Consider the following 21,897-nt stretch of genomic DNA (forward strand, 5'->3'; position numbering starts at 1 on the left):
GTATTTGGCCATAGCATTGGAATAATGAATTCCTTCATAGAAATTGTCTCTGGTCAAAGTAAATTATAAAACATCAACAAGACTACAGTCAAGGAGACCATAGCAGTTTTAGAAAGGTAAGCAGAAGGATAGATTGGGAGCTACTGGAAGATTGGTAGATTATTTGCATTTGATCAGCAACTTTTTCTGAATCTGTAACAATAGCAACCAGGGTTACTTATCTTCCTCATCCCCCCCCCCCTCCCATTACTCTTTTAAAATTTCTGATCTTTAGTAACCTGAATGTAGATTTCAGTATGTACATGCATGTCTTGTAAGTATACAGCTCATTAGAAGTAAATGGCTCTACTCCCAGCACCAAGTTGCAGTTTGTGGCTGCAGTTCTAAATATCAGAGCAGATCTTGCAAATGTGAAGTCTGTCCTTACCGAAAGTAAAGAATTTATACATCTCTATCTAAATTGGTTTAAAGACCATGAACCATCAGTCTTACTCCATGCAGGTTCTTCTGGAAACTATCTGGCTTTTAGAAGATCCCTTGTAATCTTTGTAGGCCTTCAAGGGGTGTTAGTATTTATAAGGAATGCTCCCCATATCTAGATTGTTTTGTCTGCTTCTCTTCCTATTTGCCCTCTCTCACAAGGAGAGGAGATGGAGGGAAGTTCTGTTTTCAAGTGAAGAGAGGCATCTGGGGGAGGGGAGTGTTTAAATTTGGAACCCAGTACAGCAGTAACTCTAGACTTGCATATATGACACTAGGTTGACACAAACTGGATCACGTTTGAGAGGGACTGCCTCTTGAGCCCTCCCCCGAAATCCTTGGCAGGCATGATCCTAGGTATGTCAGTGGATGCTAGTCAATAGGGAATCTTAGGCGGGATACAGACGGGCAAAAAGGGGTGTGTTCATGATGTCATGAAGGTATAGCCTTCAGATGGCCCTTACCTGAATGCCGCCATGAACACGCCGCCCGCACGCCCCAAGCGGGAAAAAGCGGCATTAAAAAGGTGCTGCTTTTCCCCGCTTCTTTTCTATATACTGCGCAGCTGCACATCTCCGTCTATAAGCTGCTGCACCGGTACGCCAGAATTGTTACGCCGCTAATTTAAGTTGCCCATTTAAAAGCTCCGTTGTCTGCTGCATCGCATAATGAGTCGGGGTCCTGGAACATGCGCAGTTTGCACCGAGGCTCTAATTAGAGCGTCAGATGCCATGCAGATGTGGAAGCTGCAGCACAGCTGCACTCTATTTTAATGCTCGTAACCCTAACCCTAACCCTAGAGCAACATGTACGCATGCGCTGCTAGAATTGGGGAAAGTTTGGAATTTAAAGTGAACCCCTACACACATTCCTGTGCCATTTTCACCTAACAATAAAAACCCCTAAAACTGTAAATATTTACATATGTACAAGGGAGGTGATGGGGGATGGCAGGGGGACAGCGGTGGCAGCGGCGACAGCTGTGGCTGTGCATTGCAGATTCAGCAAGAGCGTGGGAACCAAAGGAGAGGAGGCATCCATGATGCTGGTGACACTACCAATGTGCAAGCGGACAAGGATGCCAACACCAGCTGATCACCAGCTGGCAGGAGACCACCATTGTTCTTGGGCAGGGCGAGGGAAAAAGTTTAAAGGGGCCTGGGCGCTTTAAATGTGCACATACGCTTTCTGGCACCGGTGCTGAGCGCCGCAGCTGTGCATCCGCCAGCTGGCAAAAGAAAAAAAAAAGCCCTGTTTTTGGCCGCCTGTGCAGAAGCTGCCTCTCTCTTTGCAGAGTCCTCCGAGGCGGCGGTATGGAAACTGCGGGTCAGAAACGGCCCCAGGTGAGGCGTCTTCACTGCCCCCCATGTGGAAGCCCCATACACCTGAGCCACGCCCCCGGGGCGGGCGGTCTGGAGGCTCCATATTCAGCAGAATACACCTCCAAGACGTCTTCCCCTGCCCGTCTGTACCCCGCCTTAATTCCTTATGCTGAACGAGTAGTTTAAAAAATACGACAACCTGCATTTTACATGGCATTTAGCTGGGGAGTTTGATGGGCTATGATTACCTATCTCTAGGACAATAGGACAATTGAACATGGATGAGGAAGATGCCCCAGTGACCTGCAACATCTGCAGTTTCTTTCTTGGCTGAAGATGTGAATAACTACTGGCAGCAAGTGCAAGCTGGTTGCATTGCTAGAGGATAATATGCTACAGCTTGACACCCTCAGAGACCGAAGCTTTATTTGGACAGAGCAGAGCAGACTCCTGAAAGGATCACATGCAGTGAATGCTTCTAGAGAAGACAGTTCCCAAACACAGAAGATATATGCTTGAAGGAATGTGACACAGGAACAGAACTATTAGAAATTATGTTGTGATAACATGCTACAAAGCTACACAATGGATCCCAAGCTCCTTCTATTCATGACCAATTACAAAGTACAGGAACAGGGATGTATTCTCAATCCTCAAAGAACACAAAGATGGTCTTGGAGGGTTCTATGGATGGAAGGATTGCCATCATTTCACAGAAGAGATGTGTGATGATGCAGATAATTCCTACTAAGAGGAATGCAAGTACTGGTGTGTTGGCATGATAAGATGTCTTGGGATCATTGTGTTCCAGGGTGAAGATCCATGGTATAACGGCATGACAAGACTTTACAAGCTCAAAAGAAAGAGAAAGAAGGACACTCAAAGTGAATACCTGGCTTTGCAGATACTATCAGGAAAGATTGGGCTTTTTAAACAATGCACTATGCTTTCATGAAGAAGGACTTTCTGGCAAGAAATAGGTTGCATTTCATAGCAATTAGTAAGAATTATTTGCTAGTGGTCTTGCAAACCTGGAAGACTGTGCACCACACATTCTGTATGCAGGAATGAACAACACTAGAAGGCTTCTGTTGGTTGTAAATAGCACAAGGTGTGACCAGTGAGTTCTTTTGGTCTTTCTTCAGCTAGGGAAAAATAGGATGGCAGGCATGTTTAGCCCATGGGCTTAGTAGAAAGCTCAGGTATCAGCCAACAGATCTTTATAATACAGCCTTGTGCCAGGATGTGCATGTTAAAGTAATTGTCCCTGCTAAATTGTCTGGCCTATTTCTGATTGCTAGTCCCAACTAGAGTAGATCCATTGAATTAATTGCTGAATGCGATGTCAGCAATTATCTATCGAGTCAATGTACCTAACTCTGGTTGAGGCTAGGAAATTGGATTTAGGCCTCTGTATTTAAATCCATTTCTACTTCTGTCTAGATTTCACTCCCAGTCATATGTATTGTACAATATCCCTTTCTGAAGCATCAAGACAGCATCTGTGCATCAAAGGAAATGATCTATGTGTGAACAAAAGCACATGCGCCAATAAATGTCTTTGTTCTAAAGGTGCTATACATGTTTATTTCTTCATTTCAACTGAATTAACATGGATGTTATCTGTAAAGCTTTAAACATTAAGAGAAAACGCTAGTACCGAATCCTAAAAGGAATGGTTAGGCAGTGAAAAGATGCCAGAAGTGGAGTGACATGATCAAAGCAAACATCTGAAAAGATAACCTTAGCAGCAGAGTGTTGAATAGAGATCAGAGGACTAAGGTGGGACAATGGGGATCCCGTGAAAAGAAGATTGCAGTAGTCAAGGCAGGAGATAGCTAGGGCATGAGCTAAGGTCTTAGCAGAAGAAGCCAAAATAAAAGGTCTCATTTTAGCAATATTGTAAAGAAAAAATCAGCATGACCTGGCTACAACCTGAATCTGCAAAGGACTAGAATCAAAAATAAAAGCCAAGGCTATGTGCTTCCTTCACAGGATGAATGGGAACATTATTATTCAGAGCACGCTTGCCAATGTATTCCTCTAAAGCTGAAAGAATGTGACTTGCCCAGTTACAACTTTTACTTATGGATAGTCAAGTTCGACGGTCTTCTCGGCGCTCCGCCAGGGCCAGGGCCAACCCCGGGAGGGCTGATCCGAGGACCTCACTAAACTCCAATCGGTAGTAGCTACAGGTGGTGTGTACAAAAGGCAGGGACTTGTTCCATGGCTGAACAGGGATTTCGTGGAGGGGAGTGGTGGCTTGTGAACTAGTGGTATGGACTGAAACTTGTTCATGCTTAGAGTAAATAGGTGGAAATCAGTGACACCTAACATAATAATTGAGATCTCTTAATTTTGGTGAGTTTGCTGTCAGCTCAACTAAGGCCAGAATCCTGTTGGTATGGAACTTGCAACAGCGGTGAGGGAAGTTAGGCAAAATCTGCCAGCTCCACATAGCCTATTTCTCCAATGTCTCCCTTCCTTCACATGCATTAGGTCCAAAACTTTTCCCTCCTACTTCCCTCCCAAACTTATGAAGTTATCTCAGCATAGCGAGGCAACAGGATTCTTCCTAAGGTTGGGTTCAGTCCAATTTGTCTCTCCAAATGCTACTTTTATCTCCTACCTGTTGAAAACAACACACTTGAAGACTGTTTCTATATTAAATTGCCATAAAGATTTTGTTGTATGATATTAAATCCATATGAACGTGCCTTTACTTGTTTTCCAAGGATGTTCAAGTACCGTGGATTTTGTTTCTTCTTAGTTTGGATAGCTTGACTCATGTTTTGGCAAAATATGTGTTTGCTATAATATTGAAAGCTGACTCTATTCCACCTAAGAAGTTGTCATGGAGTGGCAAAGAAAACACTTTGAACAAAAATTAATGACTAATTCCATGTTTGAACTTAGTAGTTGCTGATATTAAAATTATATCCTCCCTATAGTTGCTGACAGATATGTTCCCCTGGATGTTCATATTTATTGCAATTCTAAAATCTGGAGTATTCCCTAAATCAGGTACAAAAATATTCGAAATTAAGTTTTCAGATGGTTTCCATTGGGAATGGTAGGGTTTTGTCATTTTAGCACTTGGAGGTAATGCTTGTCTATTGATATTAAAGACAGCTGTGATGACTTTTGTCAACTTTGTCAGTAGATTGCTGCATACATTTTGTCACGTGTTTGGCATTTTATTAACTATCCTGGATGTCTTGCTGGGTGTAGGGGTGTTTCATATGCTTGATCAATGAATAACACAGTTGTGACTTCTAATGTTGTGTATATGTATGTTTTAATCTTTTGGGAAGCAAAAGACAAATAATGCATTTGAACTTGGGAAAGTTGGTACTGGGGACCAGAAACCCCTATCCAGCATAGCCATGGACCTCAGGATTTAATTTATGATTTTTGAACTGAAGTCTTTTTGGTTTTATATTATTTTGGATTGTGTTCCATGGGGTTCGTTAGCACATACTTTCCCAAGCTGGTGTCCTCAGAAGATACAGTATAATCTTTTAATTAGGGTGATGGATATTATATATATTTATTTATTTATTTATTTATTTATTTATTTATTTATTTATTTATTTGTAGCCCGCTCTTTTCCCAAAACTGTTCTGGAGACTGCCTAGTTGGGAAAGGCTATAAGGGCTATCCTGCATCTTCACCGCCTTGAATGCCTGCATTGGGAGAAAGGGATGATGATGATGATGATGATGATGATGATGATGATGATGATGATGATTTCAAAGGTTTGTCAGTGCTAGCAGATGAGCTCCCATGTAAGAAGACACCCAGGCTTTCATTGTTATTTGCAGATCTAGTGTTAGCTGGGTTATAGGAGGCACCCTGGGTTCACAGGACGAAGGGCAACAAGCTCAGCCCAATTCCTTTATGTAGACTGCTGTACTCTGTAAAAGGTCTTCAAAGTAGGGATTCTGTCAGAAAAGCCAATGTGGATAGATGGTTTGGATAAAAGCTATAAGCAACATTAATAACTGTAACTACTTGCTTTCATACTTTCTTAAGTATGCTGTCATATATAATGCTAATGGGGTCAGGATTATTGCTAACTTAATTTGAGCACTCTTTAGTATATAGGTGGTGGATGTGGCCAACAGTTTAGGGAGGTGAATTAATTCCATTCATGGCATTAATCACCCCAAATCTAATATGATGCTGTAAGCTGTTTGGGTCCTCCTCCAGACCCATTTTCTTTTTTCTCTTCTCTCTCCCACCCCACCTAACACATACCTGAAGTATCTCCAGCCACTACTACTACTATCACTGCTATTTAATGGAATTCTTTATGACCTGTCTATGTGACATTTCAAATGACATTTCACTTCTAAAAAGATAGTCTTTATTTTGGAAATTTTAATTTTCAGTGAGACCTTAAATCTCATAGGTTCTTTTCTCATTCTTCTGATTCACAAATTGTATACTTCTGTGCATCAAAAATAACCTCTGACAATAATGGCTGAGATTAGGTTTCCAAATTTATAGGCACTCAGCCACTCACATTTCCAGTTACATGAAGGTAAAGACACCACATCCCATCTGCTCTTGGAAACTAAGCAGGGTTAGCTCTGGTTGGTACTTGGATAACAGACCAATGAATATCAGGTGCTGTAGGCCACATTAAGGAGGCAAGAACAGGCAAAATTACCTATGATTAGTCCTTGCCTAAGAAAACCCTATGAAATGTATGGGGTTGGTATAAGTTAAACGATTTGAAGGCACATGAAAACACACATTGCAGAGCTCAACCAGGATTCTGTTGGGTTTGAGGTTAACAGCTCCCTGGAGAGAAATGCCACATTACAGCAGTGATGAGGGGGAAATGAGCTAAGGAGGAGGTGCCACGGCCAAGTGGCCTCCTTCCAAATGTCTCGCTTTCAAGGAGGGAGGGTCTTTAAAGATAAAGGCACTCTAGGAAGAGTAGCTTGGAAACCACGTACCCCATGGGAGCCTTCAGCACTGAGACTTCTCTGCCTTAAGCCTTCAGCTGCAAAAGCCACTCCCCAGAGCCAGGCATTCAGGAATATGCGGCCCAAAGCCAGAAGCCATCTCCCTGTACAAGCAGAGAGAAAATATAGCTGCTAGTTAACCGACTGGTGGACTACAATAGTAAACCCATAGGATTCTGGCCTTAGATACTTAATATTACAACAAGGTAGATATAGGATATTTTTGGTAACCAACAAACATAATGTTAATGGCCTGTGATATCTTAAAACTTACCATTTGTAAGTTCCATTCTCCAAATCACTGTTGCAGAAACCAGTGAAAGGCACCATCCAGCAGATGGCACTCTTTGCCTAAGAATACACAAGAGCGGTACAATATTCATCCTGCCTCTTCCATGGGCACATATTTCAGTTTACTTTTATTGCTACTCTTTTTCAACTTCAGATGCTCATCAAGTACTATATAAATGAAGTTTTGGTTGAATGGATATGGACATATCACAGGTAAGAGCCAATGTCCCTTTCGCCAGACACTAAGGCCTCAGACGGACCCAATAAAGTGGGCTGCAGCCACTCCGGCACCATTTGTGCTGGGCTCACGAAGACTATGCACCTGGTCCCGATCTGGGTCACTGCCACCATTTTCAATCCAGCCAGCAAAAGGAGTGGGGTTTTGCCACTCCTTTTGAGGCAGGGTTTGGGCCGCCTTAGGCAGTCCCAGCATGGCTTCCATATAGTTTGGTGGCATGCACTGTCACATCTCTCACCACAGCCCAATGGCGGATCTTTTGCCCTGTCCCGAGCCAAAGTTTCCATATTTCTGCCTACATACCCAAAGCAGCTAAGCAGCTGTTAAGTGGAGACTATTTTAAAGGCATAGCACCACTGTTATAAGTTATCCCCTTTGCATTTTGTTAACACAAGGCTGTAGAAAGTATTGTACTTTCTTCTGAGAAAATGAACATGGGACCCCATGCTAAAAGAAACAGTTTAAGTTGCCTCCATGACTGACTCTGGCTTTTGAAAAATCAAGGTTTTCTGGAACCTGACCCAAAGAAAAGAAATAATGGCCACAGAATTCACTTGCATAGGGTGTAGTGTTTGCTGCTTAAGTAGCAGCAGGGTTAGACTTTGAACTGGGTGAAAAGATCTCTTCACAGAACAGTGTAACTTGAGATATCCACTGACTTTGCTTCTGCTAAAGGTGCTATTCAATCTGCCTCTCCACACAATGAACTACTACTGGTTAAATGACTGGGTCAGGAAGCTCATGTAATCAGTACCTATTAGAGCAAATGAGGAGGCACTTGCCTCTGCTTACCACAAACTCTCTCTCTGTGTGAGCCTTTTCTAGTACAGCTTGAGAAATGTTACTGGTGTCTACCCTCAAAGACAGAACAGTTGTACTCAGCAGATCTTGACCCTGCTGCAGCATGGCTTTTCAAGGTCTACTAATGACCTGGGATAAAGATTCTTTTTTCCATTATGATCTACTGTTAATTTCCCTTGATGTAGCCTGGTGGCTGTCATCAGTGTACATTTAGCCCGATACATCACAGCAACTACGTTATTTAGTGTGTGCAGTGAAGATTGTAATACTATAGAAGACACATGTAAACAGTGCCATTGGTGGAACAGCTTCTGTTTAGAACTTAACCGGAGAAAGCTGCTACTTATGAGGTGAAAGAAGGATGCATACACCACCTCTCAAGCTGACAATTCATGTATTCACAGCTGTTGTTTTGTGGCTCCAAGTCATTTTTGTCTTATGGTGACCCTATAGCGAACCTATCAGGGTTTTCTTGGCAAATTTCTTCAGAGGTTTGCCACTGCCATACTGTGATTGAGAGTGTTGTTTGCCCAGGGTCCCCCAGTTGTTTTCCTTGCCCAACCTGGGATTCAAACCCTGGTCTCCAGAGTTGTAGTCCAATGCTCAAACCGCTCTGAGATGGACTATAATTATTCTCCCACATCCCAAAAGGAGAGAGGGGAAATCCATGTACATTTAGCTGCAGCATATTTAGACTTTTACACTGCTATATTGCTTTAGTTGTGTAGTGACAGTGACGAGTACAAACTTACTGTTCCAGCAAACAAATTATCTGAACTGCATCTTAGTTATTGCAGCTCATGAGATCAGAAAACAGTTGGTACACAATAAGAAAAAGAGTGGAAAGAGCTCTGGTTTGTGTCTTTTCTGCATTGTCTTGGACAAAGGCAGATGCCAATTTTTCTTCAGTTTGCTTGGTCCAAATTATTTAACACATGGGTCTCACCATATTAAGTGCAGCAGTGATGCCTTCCTGGACCCCTAACCTTATGGCCACATTTGAAATTTTGAAAGTTGTGTGGGTCCTGTTACAAAATGGTTGCTGCCAGCAGTGACCATTCACAAAATGGCTGCTATGCCACGCAGACCCACAGACAGCGGAAAGGAAAAAGCACTGTGGAAAATGGCTGAGATCCTGCAATATGCAGGTGAAAACTCTTGGGATACTTAAAATAGACGGAGTGTTCCCTGTCATGCACAATAGCTGAGGGGGCTACTAGCTGTAGCTTCCTCTTCCTGGCTACAAGGGTTTGCCCAAACCCACTGCAATTGCTCTTAAGCATGGAGGCAAAATTTGGCTTCTACTCCCAACATCAAGCTGCTTTTGCCTCTTTTGGTGCTCAAGTGCAGCTGTAATGAGTCTGGGCCCATTCTGGCAGCAGCCTGGCTATGGATGTACACTGAGGTGGGGGTACTTGTTATTTCCTTCCCCAAGGTCCAAAAAAGTATACATGCAGGCATAACTTTCTGTTATACTTCATATGCTACCAACAGGGACCAGTCAATATATAACAGACCTCAGCCTCACTACTTAATGGTTGCGCTATTTAATGTCTACATAGCAGGGCTAAGGTTTACCAAAGGCCTCCACCAGCTTCCTCTTCCTGGCTACAAACAGGAAGAGGAAAAGCTGAGTTTGCCCCACACCCCACCTCCCCTTGTCCCCTTCTTCATTGCTCTGATATCCCTTCTGCTCACCCCATCCCTTCCTCACCTTTCAGGTAGTGATCTGATTAAATATTAGGAAACATATTTAAATGAAGAATTAAAAGATTCAAAACAGACCTGAAACATTTTATTTTCTGGCAACTATCATTATTTCCATTCATGCACCAAGGACTGTTCTTCCTTGTGTATTTGCTTAAAACAATGCCTAGTAGTTTCTTATACAGAAAACACACATTATGAAGCACCCTGATTATGTAAACAAATCAAAATATTTCAAAAACACTAAATTTGGTTCCTCAAAAATGGAAATTTAGCATCTCTCCTGATTGGCTGACATTACATGTTAAGTCAGGAGTGCAGAAGTGTGGCACATAGATCCATCCTGCAGTAAATTCTAATGTGTTCACTGGTTCTGTGCATAATTAAATCAAAAGGCAATCAAATGCACGATAGAAAATGTCTTCTCATGCCATAATTGTCACCCTCTGGCCCATGCCATGCCAACAATGCATTATTTTATGGCATTAGACTTGTTACAGACAGTATACTCTGTGTTACTTGTTGCTCCCCACTCCCTGCCCCAGTCATTTGGCTTGAGAAGGGGAAGAGTGCTTAGCTTTTACCAACGATGGTAAATTGTAAGCTCTATTCCAACCTAATATCATGCATATTTTTCAGTGACAAAGTCACCAAGATGTCCTCCCTTTCTAGGGGTGACAGTTGATGTTTTTGCCCTTGGATCACAGCTGTACTGGCTTTCCCTTTTTGGATTTTGCTGAACTACAGGTGGGCAAATGTTGTGGTCTCCACTGAGCTATTCATGAGTCCCTTCAATATATCCTCTGAGAGCCCCAGGAGAGGAAGCTCAGGGGAAGGAATGTCCAGCGGGGGAAGGCTGGGTATGGGAATGTCTTTGGCCTTCCCTGCGCTTGTTGTAAATTTCTGCCAAGACGAGGCAGAGGCAGCAGCAGTTTCTGAATGCTGCTGCAGACCCCAGAGCTCTGACTTCTCTACAAAGTCAGCATCTACATCCAGCTCCTTTTCTAGAGGAGATCTGAGGAGCCTAGCTCTCTCGGCTTTGAGCTGCTTGTTCTCCTGCCTTAATCGCTCGTTTTCTGCTAAGAGAACTTCCACATGCCGTTCTAGAAGTGCAATTTTGGTGGCCTGCTCCTCCATTTTTGTCTTGTCATCCTTTGGAGTTTTACTTCTTACACATACTTCCTGTGGTTCCTTTCTTTTCTGAAGCAAAAACAGTAGCGTATCAGGGTCCCTATCCAACACACCAAGGTTTGCCTGCACATCTTTCTCCAGGGAGGGGTTATACTTGAGACTAGCAGGATCGGCTACACTTTGGTCATCCGATTCCTCAGCTGATGGTTTAGGAGAAGCTTGTGAGTGTACAGCACTATCCTTGTCCATAGCCTGTTGTATTTTCAGTCTCTCTTCTCTTTTTGCTCTTTTCCAGCGTTCTTGGATAAGTAGTATCTGTTTCAGGTGGCTTTCCCTTTGCAACTGCAATGATAACTGGGCCTGTGGAAAGATGAGAACAGAGACTAGGTTTTATGTACTTGCAGTCTTCCTGTATTTGCTTTAGATTTAACAGTGAAATTGGACTGGGCATTGAAGCAATCAAATATTGTCCAGTACTGGTCAATCAGAAGAGCATTTATTCCACATTTTGTCTGGTAATTCCAAAAATATTTTAAAATCAACTATGAATTTTATATTTCTAATTACAATTTTAAAACTGTGGAACACTTTTTAAAAATTGGAATGAATAATAATTATTTTTTTAAAAAAATCATTACTATTTTTTTAGAAAATGTTTGGCTGTTAACTAATTTGCATTTATAATTAGAACTAGAAAATGCATCGCTGATTAAATATTTTGTGTATTACAAATGAAAATGTTGAAAAAAATGTAGTGAATTATTAGGGTCTAATGACACCAGACCCTGTCTGATTTTGAAAGCTAAGCAGCATCGACACTGGTTAGTACTTAGATGGGGGACCATCACCAAATACTAGGTGCTGGGCTGTATTTCAGAGGAAGGAACTAGCAAAAACACCTCAGGGTATTTCTTGACTAAGAAAACCTTACGAAATTCATAGGGTCTCCATAGGTCAGCTAAGCAATTTGAAGGCACATTCAATGAATTATTATATACTATGGGTGGGCAATTGCCCCGGAACCCTCTGGATATTCCATTTGAGGGCATCCCAAACCTGGGTTAGATGCAAAAGAATCCTTTATTCCAAACAGAAACTGACCGGAGGTCACATCTAGCCCTCCCACAATCAACTTATTTGAAGGCTAAGAGTTTGTAAAAATTTTCCCATAGTCCTGTGTGCATGGGGGACTACAAGCAGTTATGGGCCATATTTTGACCACTCTTTATAAACCTAGTAACATTAATTATATAGAAACATGAACAATTCACTACACACCTTTTGTCCCTTCCACTTTAACCCAAGAGTTTACAATTTGCTGTGGTTTTTTTTTTTTTTAATTTTGCTTGTTTAAATTTAACTGAGAGCCACAGTATTTTCAAGATTCTGTTCTGAACAGGCAATGGTGTAATTCCTCAAGGATCAGTAGCATCTAATGGAGCACAGTGTAACTATTACCCAGTTTCTGCAAAATAATGCAACACCACAGGCAATGTCCTCTGCCAGTGATGATTCCTTGTGTTCCTCTTGGAAGATACCTACATTTGAGCTGTGATCACTGCCACAACAGCTTTGCTATGTTGCTAGATTTGTTCCCGGTGTCTCAAGCGCTAAAGGGTAAAATGCTCATCTCCTGACATCTCTAAAAACTGGTACCATAATAAAAAAATTTCTAGTGGCACTCGTTTCATAAGATGTTTGACAGCACTTCGGCTTTTCAACTATATAAGAAGCATGGGATTGTCATTTATTATGCTTTCAAGCATTCTTTTCACAGAAGCAATTCCAACTTTGGCCAAAGAAAACTCAAACGAACCATACGATTTGTGCAATACAAATAACTTCTACAGGTCAGCATGTTAGTGAGTAGATTCTAGTGTGACTACTCCTGCTTATGTTACTAAGGCTGCATCCGCACTGCAGAGATAATCCAGTTTGACACCACTTTTAACTGCTATGGCTCAATGCTCTGGAATTCTGGGAATTGTAGTTTTGTGAGACATTTAGCTTTCTCAGTCAGAGAGCTCTGGTGCTGCAACAAACTACAAATCCCAGAATTCCATAGTACTGAGCAATGGCAGTTAAAGTGTTATCAACCTGGATTGTTTCTGCAGTGTGGACGCACCCAAAGCAAGCATAAGCACATCTAACCAAGTTTTTGGCCCCAAACACTTAACATCTGGGCTGTTAGTTTTCAAGTTTTATGTTCACCTAGAAATAGAATCACAGAATAATAGAGTTGGAAGGGACCGTAAGGGCCATCCAGTCCAACCTCCTGCCATGCAGAAAATCTAAATCAAAGCATCCCCGACAGATGGCCATCCAGCCTCTGCTTAAAGACCTCCAAGGAAGGAGATTCCACCACCTGGAATAATTACTTGGTCAATGGAGGGGGGTGGAGGCGGAGAAGAAACAGATTTGCAAATGGAAGCTACCCAGAAAAAGAGGAGCAGTTTATCTCCTTGTGCAAAATTCTCTGATATGACATGCATTAGTATGGAACCAGGATCCTCCACTGGACAAGAATGGAAGAGTTTTATTGGATAGTTACTCTCCTCTGCTGACTTAACTACCAGGAGGATTAGAGGGAAGGTAAACTTCAGACTGCCTTTACCAGAGCAAATGTGTTCAAACAATTCATGGATAAAGCAGGACAAATATCACCATAAAAATTCTGAGGCTTTTAAGATACAATTAAAATATACAACCAATATATAGCCAATTCTGAGGCTAGGAAAACATTTGCCCTATCCCTTCCTTAAAACAATTCCCAGGTATTTCTAAACTAGATTGCTAACCAATGAGGACCAGAGACATGAAATGGGCACCCTCATGTTCACATAACAGTTCTGTGTGTGCAGCTTTCCTTCTCTTCACTATATTGATGTCTTGTCTTTTCAAAATGTAAGACTAATGGCATGACTCCTGACTGAGTTTATGGCTGAAGTGATAATGACTCACTCCTAGAAGTGGCATCATTATAATTTAAGAAGTGGAATCTCACCTGATCCGATCGTGTTAGCTTCATGGCCTCCAAAAGATATGCTGCATTTAATAAAAAGAAACATTTAGATCAAAAAGAAACCTAACCAAGCCTGGCTGCAATTCTATACATAAAATGAAAAATTCCAGACCCTAATCCAGACTAAAACCCACTAAGTGCCGGAATCTACCATAATACTCATGAAGTTAGGATACTAGATTTCTCCCTCTAAAATGATTGGAGTCCATTACTGTCAGGAACTTCTATTTAGTGAGTGGGAAAATATTTTCTTACCAACAAATATGTTTAAGCTATTGTTGAACTGCAGCCTGCCATCTTATAGGTAAGATTTTGGCACTCAGTTCAGATTGTTATCTACAGCAGGGTAGGCAACTGTGGCCCTCCAAAATTTGGGGCTGTTGCTCTTAGCATCCCTCTGGCTATGCCTGAGCAGAGCTGCAGAGGACCACATGTTGCCCATCTCTGCTTTGCAACAGCCATAATTGTTTTCCTTCCAAGTGTGCAGACTGCTAAACAACTTCTTTCTTCTGGATAACACATAATCAACTCCTGAGGCAACAGACTTTTTCCCCAGCCAGGATCACCACATCAGGTAATGGTCATTTTTCTCCTACTATTCCTCTGAATTGAGAACAACTGTTTGAACATGCTAGGAGGATCAAGGGTCCACGTCAGCCACATCATAAATCGCTTCCCAGTTAACAGCTCACCTGCTGCTTTTTTGTGACAAGAAACTGCTTCTTCATACTTTCCCACTGCCAGTGAACGGTCAGCTTTTCTGCTCTGCTGATGAGCCTTTAAAAGAAAACAAACTTTAAAAACTGGAATCGTTTGCTGCTATTTAAACATCTGTACCTATTTCAGTTTTTCAAAGAGGCCATGATATAGATAAAACATGATTCAATACAACAGAAACAACAGCCTTGCCTCACATTTTGAGTTGCACAGCTTGGCGCTTAAGAACGGCTAGAAAGCTGATCATTTTCTGTACAACTGCTTGGGAAATATATGCTCCTTTTTTATGTTTTTGCAAAACGAACTATAAACCTTCCCTTACAAAATTCATTGCAGGCTTAATACATAGCTTTATGTGAAACTAATCCTCATCCAAGAGTTTCTCATTCTCATCTATCTCCAAGTGGACTATCAGCATATCACTTTTGTCAAAGAGAAACAGGAGACAGAATGCTGAAGTGTTGTTTTGAGAAGCAAGCCTTGAATCCAATCTGTGAAGCTGTTTTGCCTTTCTCTCTCACACATATTCTATGGGAACTTCTGGCAAACCAAACCCAAGCCTTGGATGCTGGCAGATTCCAGCATCAGGAAGCACCTGGCTCTATTCCACAGCCATTCCACCATTCCAGTGAAAACACAACAAGACACACAACCATCCTGCAATTTGGATAGGAGTAAAAAAAACAAAGCAAAACCCTACATTAAAACCAGTATAGGCACTGTTTTTAAAAAGTTGTGGTTTCCTTTGAAATGATATGTTGAAAGGGCTACAGAATGCTTTGAGGAAAAGGGAGAAGGGGAAGTTTATAACAGAGAAAATGAATCTGAGCTGCTAGGCACTATTTCTTAGCAATAGCAAGTTCACTGAAAGACAAGCACAGCTGGGAGAAACCATGGGGATTTCCTTTGATTAGCAAGTTTTCCTTAGACACTATACCAAACAGGCTAACAGTAAATTCATATTCTTGAATCTTTAACTAAAGAAGACATTTTCTTTTTAGAAAACATGAAACCTCCATTATAGCAAGACCTGACTTTTATTCAGGCATTCCAATTCATTTAGTGAAACAATTTAGGGAGGGGAGGGAACTGCCATAGCCCCATCCTGCCCTGCTTCCAATCTCATATTCCTTACATGAAGAACAACTGTCTGAACCTGTCTGCTTCTGGATACTGTTCTTCATGGGAAAGTGACACTGAGACATAGAGCTGCAACACTCCCTGCTTCTTGCGTGTTTCCTTAAACTAGTTAGAATATATTAACAGGGCCCAAGTGATCAAATAATTCTCGTAGGGATCAGCAGTACCAGCTCTAACTCCTAAAAGAGGCAATGCATGTAGAGCATTGCAGAATCAGCTCTTGAACCTTCTCCCCCAAAATTGCAAATGCTACACTAATATCATTCAACTAATGAACAAATACCCAGCAGCGAAAAGTCACTGCTGGGTAACTTTGGTAGGGATCACTGGGCTTACAGAGATGATCAGCCATTAAATTTGACAACAATTTAGGTCAGCCAAGGGCAAAAAGTCAAGGTATTATCAGGACTTTAGATAATGGTGAATGGTTTTTATGAAGGAAGGAGAAACAAGGGCCTATATTTCTCTGCATGAGCTTGTCAGCATCTGGAGCTCATGCTTCTCCCCAAGAGAGGCATGGTTTCCTTCACTGCACATTACTGGAAAGGCAGAGCAGTTCACTTCTAGAGTATCTCCCATTTTAAGCACAACGTAAGAAACCATACTGATCGTAACCAAATAGATCTGCGTCTATAGTTTTTTGTGGCTTTTTCGGGCTATGTGGCTATGTTCTAGAAGAGTTTATTCCTGACGTTTCGGCAGCATCTGTGGCTGGCATCATCAAAGAAAGATCTGCATATGTCTAGCTCCTGGTGCACTGCTTATTGCTATGGTTTATGGCTCCTTCTGAAAAGGATGGTACTTCGAAAATCATCTAGACTCATTTAGGCTGGCCCTGAGATCCTTCTTGTTCCAACAACTGGCCTACATGCTGCCAGCAGCCTGAAGTGCCACCTGTCAAAATAGCCTTCTTCCAAGGGGTGGGATCCAAGCACTGCCAAACAATCTTGTGTTTGAACTACCCACTCACACTGTAGCTATATTTCCTATTCAGTAAATTCTACATATGGGTTGTGGAAGTTAAAAAATTGAGAGGTGATTCATCCAGTGATTCCTTAGGGAATATTTTTCCACTTGTTAATGTAAAACCACACACATGAAAAACAAGTAAAGGGAACTATAACTGTAAATGCAAGATAATTTATTCCACAAGTGTATGTACAAGACATTTTAATTATACGTCATATAACCAGTTGAATAATATTATGTGGTTACAAGGGCATTTAAAGGTTTTATAGTCCAAATCTCCTTCATCCAGTTCCAAACACTGATGTACATTCAATGCAGGGCAGAATGATCCAGATGGAATCACCACCCAAATGATAGTCAATGATGATAATTCCATTTCAAATGGGTTGTCAAACTGTGGACTTTCAGATGATATTGGACTACAATTTCCAGCATTGCTTACCACTGACGATGCTGGCTGAGGCTGATAGGAACTGCAGTCCAATAAAGATAAGAGGCTCACATTTTGCTCATCTCTACTTTACAATGTATGGACTGTCCTGATGTAATTTTTCTGTTCAAAGCTGAAGTACAACATAACAGTATGGCCAGAGGCTAACAGAACATATGCTTTGCACCAGGATTCAGGGCTACAAACCAACCTCAGCCTCAGTCCTCAAAGGGCTGTGGGCAGATCAGTTAACTATGTTGGATTAAATTAAGCATCCACAGCCTGGGTACTTCCCTCCACACATCTGAGCCTAATTCCCATCATCCCTGACCACTAGCAATTCTGACAGGAAGGGACAGGAGCTGTGTGCTAAAACACTGGAGCAACTCAGGTTGGAGGTAAGTGAGAGACACAGTACAACTCAATATAAAGCACCTCCATGTTTTCACTAGATTAAAGGAGGCTCAATGGTCCTTGAAGTACTATTGCTTAATACAGTTGGTGAGATATGGCCTCTTATTTTCTTTCTATTTTCCATCGTCTGCCCAGAGTCTCCTTCCTTGGAGGTCTTTAAGCAGAGGCTAGATGGCCATGTGCTGGGGATGCTTTGATCTGGATTTCCTGCATGGCAGGGGGTTGGACTGGATGGCCCTTGTGGTCTCTTCCAACTCTATGATTCTATGATTCAGATAGTGTTCCTTCAACAAGGATATTCACTATCCCTGTGTGCGCATCCTTGCCTTTTCTTGCCACCTTAGAACAATTGTTCATAGAACCAGAACAGACCAGGGCCTAAGCCTGAATCAGAGTTGTTCTCTGATTGTCACAACTGCAATGATTTATCTTCCAGTATAACATTAGATCCCAGTCTATTCTGCAGGCATACCACCAAAGCCTAAATGTACAGGTTTTAACAAAACTGAGAGTGTCCAAACCTCTTGCTACTTGCCTACGTCAGGTACTTCCATTTTTGGCAGCAGGTGATATAAAGTGGCCTATGTTTGGAAACAGTCATACTGAATCACAACATCAACTGACAAATGAAAGGAGGGAAAAGCCTGTCTCAGTCTGGGCAAACCTTCAGTTTTTAGATGCCTATGGAGATGGTAAAAAATAATAATTAGGGATCAGAACCAGAAACTGCCGACAATCGGACCTCAGAAAACGAAACTGGACAAATTTTTCATGAAGGCTTCCTCCATCTTCATTTCCCCATCAGTTCATATTTCTATATTTGTTTGGCATTGTACAGAAACTGAATCCAAAATACATCACTAGCTATTTTACTTTATCCTGGAGGATTATTTCTGTTTCCAGCCCTTGTTTGATTGCCCTTTGTAATTGGCAAAAATGAATTCATTTATTTATTGAATTGATACCCCGCTTTTCTCCTGGGATGGGATCCAAGATGGCTATGGAGGATCATACATTTCTTAGAGATCAGCAGACGGTAATTCTATTTGTAATTGAATTTTTAAACATTTTAGTTCAGTTAATACATTTGTAATTGTGGTCTGAATAATGTACACTTTTAAACTTAATATACCTGAGCTAGACATTATAAACAAACCAAGTTATACTGTACATTATTTCCTTCAAGATCCCCAAATATACAGATATAATAATAATAATAATAATATGCTTTATTTTTATACCGCTTTTCCGAGGTGATCAAAGTGGTTCACAGAATCATTTAAAACTTACACATCATAAAAACAACCTCACAAAAACCAATAAAAATCGAACAACATGCAATAAAGCCAAGCGAGATGGTGGTGGGGAGGAGGGCTTTACTTCTTAGCAGGCAGAGGCCTGTTGTTGCTGGCCTGTTTCTCTCCCCCTCAAGATGGCGGTCGGGAGTTAATAGCCTTTGATTTTTTCTTGAAGGACATTTGCATCCATGCCACAGTATTTTCTACTTCTATTGATGGTTGTGAAAGTAGGACAGTGAGGGAAATGGACAGAAAGAGAAGTCACCCAAAATGTGGTGCTAGATGAAAGTTTTACAGATACTGTGGACTGCCAAAGAGACAAATAAATGGGCCCAAGAGCAAATCAACTCTGAAGTGTCACTACAGGCCAAAATGACTAAAACGCGGATCATGTACTTTGGACATTATCATGAGATGTCATGACTCACTGGAGGAGGGGGGAGAGGATAATGCTTGGCAGAGAAAGCAGTAGGAAAACAGGAACACCACACTATGCATGGATTGACCCAGTCAAGGAAGCTATGGCCCTGAGTTTACAAGACCTCAGCAGAGCAGTTAATAACAGGATCTTTTGGACATTTCTCATTCATAGGGCTACCATATATTGACATTGACAGCAAATAACAATTATACATAGTAACATATATCAGCCACAATCTTGTGTGGCTAAGCGTAGCGTAGTAGGTGTTGTATAAAACACATACAATGCCCAAACCTACTGAACAGCCTCTGAAAAGCACAGTCACTCCATCCCGCAGAGTCACTTCGTGCTTCATGGAGGGTGAGAAAGATCAGAGAAGCATACTGCTACGTGCCCATAGCCAGCTTTGAAATTAGTATTGCAGCACTGAGACCTCTGGCAGATCCTGGCAGACCTCATCTCTGAGGCCAATGTTTTGCACCAGGGTACCAGGACATAGCTAGACGCTTCTGTGATCCTGCCTACTCCCCAAGAAGCACAAAATGGCTGTTCAGGGGCTTCAGAGGCTGCTCAGTAAATTGGGGATGGGGGTAACTGCAGAGAGGAAAGGAATACCAACTCCTGCAATACCCAAAAAATTACAGACACAGACATATAGGAAACATATCATGTGTATGTCCCTAACAGGACAGCGGCTTTGACATTTCTGGAAACACGACATTATCGTGCTGCAAGTGAGCAACGTGTGCTTTATTTTTCCATACATGTGTTTTTGTTTGTTTGAAAAAACAAAATTTGTTTTTTGTTTGTTTGAAACAACTTTGTTATGACATGCTTCTAGCCATGAATCACATGTTATTGTCCTCATTTGGTTCTTGCTTCCTGCTTTTGTTTAAGTAGCAAATTCTTTATGGTTGGAAAAATAGCATGTACATTCTGGTTCTTCATACAAACTAAGACAGTTTTAAAACCTTACATGTTTTCTAGCTATGTTTACCAATTAGAACAAAGGACTAATGCAACATGTAGTGACTGTCATGAAATGGAAGCAATCCCATTCTACTGTACCTTCTTCTCTTTGCTACTTTATTAATCACTGCATTTTTGATTAAACATCTTTCTAAACCTAGGAAGAGGTACTGAGATCTACAAACTGCCAATCAGCATCCAAGATTTTAGTTAAGATGTCTTCAGGACTATTTTTGAAGCATACCATACTGAAGTAACCATACTCAAATCTGCACTCACCTATAAAGTATGTTTTACATGTCAAATCTGCCAACACTTTAATGGCTCTTTCTTCAAGCCCTGTGTATTTTGCTGCAGAGTCAATAAAGTTATGCCATACTAGCCTGTATATCAAGGCTACAAATCACTTCCAAGAGTTCCTAGTTGTTTTTTCCAGTACTTGGACAAAGAGCCTAAAGGCTATCTGGCATACATTTATACCAAAAGTGGAAAGTCTTGTGTATCTATTTATACGCATGTGGCAACTACTGTACATAAATATCTGTCTTATTATAAAAGACAACAGCAATGAAACTTAGAGAGCAAGACATGATCTGAATAGCGGATCTAGCTCTTACTGTATTATAGCAACACCACAATGGCCCCATACAGCCAAAATAAAGCTGCTTTGGGTCACTTTGGAGGTATGCTGTTTCAATGATGAATGCGTACTAAGAGTTCAGAAGCTGCGCCAAAGCTGTGCTCTAGTCCTTAGGACAGGAACATGGCTCTGGTGCAGCTTCCAGACTCTTGGGACGCATGCCTCATTCAAACAGCATACCTCCAAAGTGACCCGAAGCAGCTTTATTTTGGCCTGTCTGTATAGGGCCAATGATGCCATGAATGCTAAAATGGTAAAGACTCTGGTGCACTGCTTTTTCTCCAGTGCCAATAAAATATCTACCACTTAGGATAGGGATAGCCAACTGTGACTTTCACAATGTTTCTGACTGCAGTTCCCATTATGACTCAGTTTGGGCTGTAATGGTTAAGGCCTGTGGGAGTTGTACACCAAAAATATCTCCATGGCTGCAGAGGCCCAGCCGGCGTGAGACATTTCCTCCACTCAGAGTTGTTTCACATACAATTTGTCTCTAAAATGGCTACAGGAAGATTATGTTTTGGTCAGATGCGAAAATCCTGCCTATTTTTTTACAGTGGTACAGTGCAATGGCTTTTGTGGGTTAAGGCTATGTATTGGGTGGACAATAATAATAAGGGTGGTATAATGATGATGATGATAACAGACAGCATCTTTATCAATACAAGGATAATAATAATACTTTACCTCACTATGTTGCTGCAAAAATTGCCCAGTTACAATGAATGCTATAAAGCAATGGTCCCAATAGGTTTCCATGGCTGAGCAGGGAATTAAAGCTTGGTCTCCGGGGTTGTAGTTCAACAAGCCATTACACCACATTGGCTCCCATAAAGCATTGTATGCTAGTGTGTGTGTGTGTGTGTGTATATATATCTATGCATAGATGGTGTGTTCCAGGGATTTCATGAAAGACATCTATCCTTCTCAA

At 41.5% G+C, this 21,897-nt stretch overlaps 1 protein-coding gene across 1 annotated transcript in view; it reads right to left on the minus strand.

Moving 5' to 3' along the window:
* Positions 1-9,881: 9,881 nt before the first annotated feature.
* Positions 9,882-21,897, minus strand: part of NRBF2 (nuclear receptor binding factor 2) — a 13,041-nt gene continuing 1,025 nt past the window's right edge. Inside the window, exons 2-4 of the mRNA XM_089507888.1 lie at positions 14,661-14,745; positions 13,951-13,991; positions 9,882-11,306 (exon numbers count right to left, since the gene is read on the minus strand). Of these exons, the coding sequence (XP_089364014.1) occupies positions 10,557-11,306; positions 13,951-13,991; positions 14,661-14,745 (876 nt within the window). The 3' untranslated portion in view covers positions 9,882-10,556. The remainder of the gene's footprint in view (positions 11,307-13,950; positions 13,992-14,660; positions 14,746-21,897) is intronic.

Source organism: Sceloporus occidentalis, unplaced genomic scaffold (assembly GCF_023333645.1).
Source record: "Sceloporus occidentalis isolate IW3139 unplaced genomic scaffold, rSceOcc1.0.p SCAF_2, whole genome shotgun sequence".
NCBI lineage: Eukaryota > Metazoa > Chordata > Lepidosauria > Squamata > Phrynosomatidae > Sceloporus > Sceloporus occidentalis.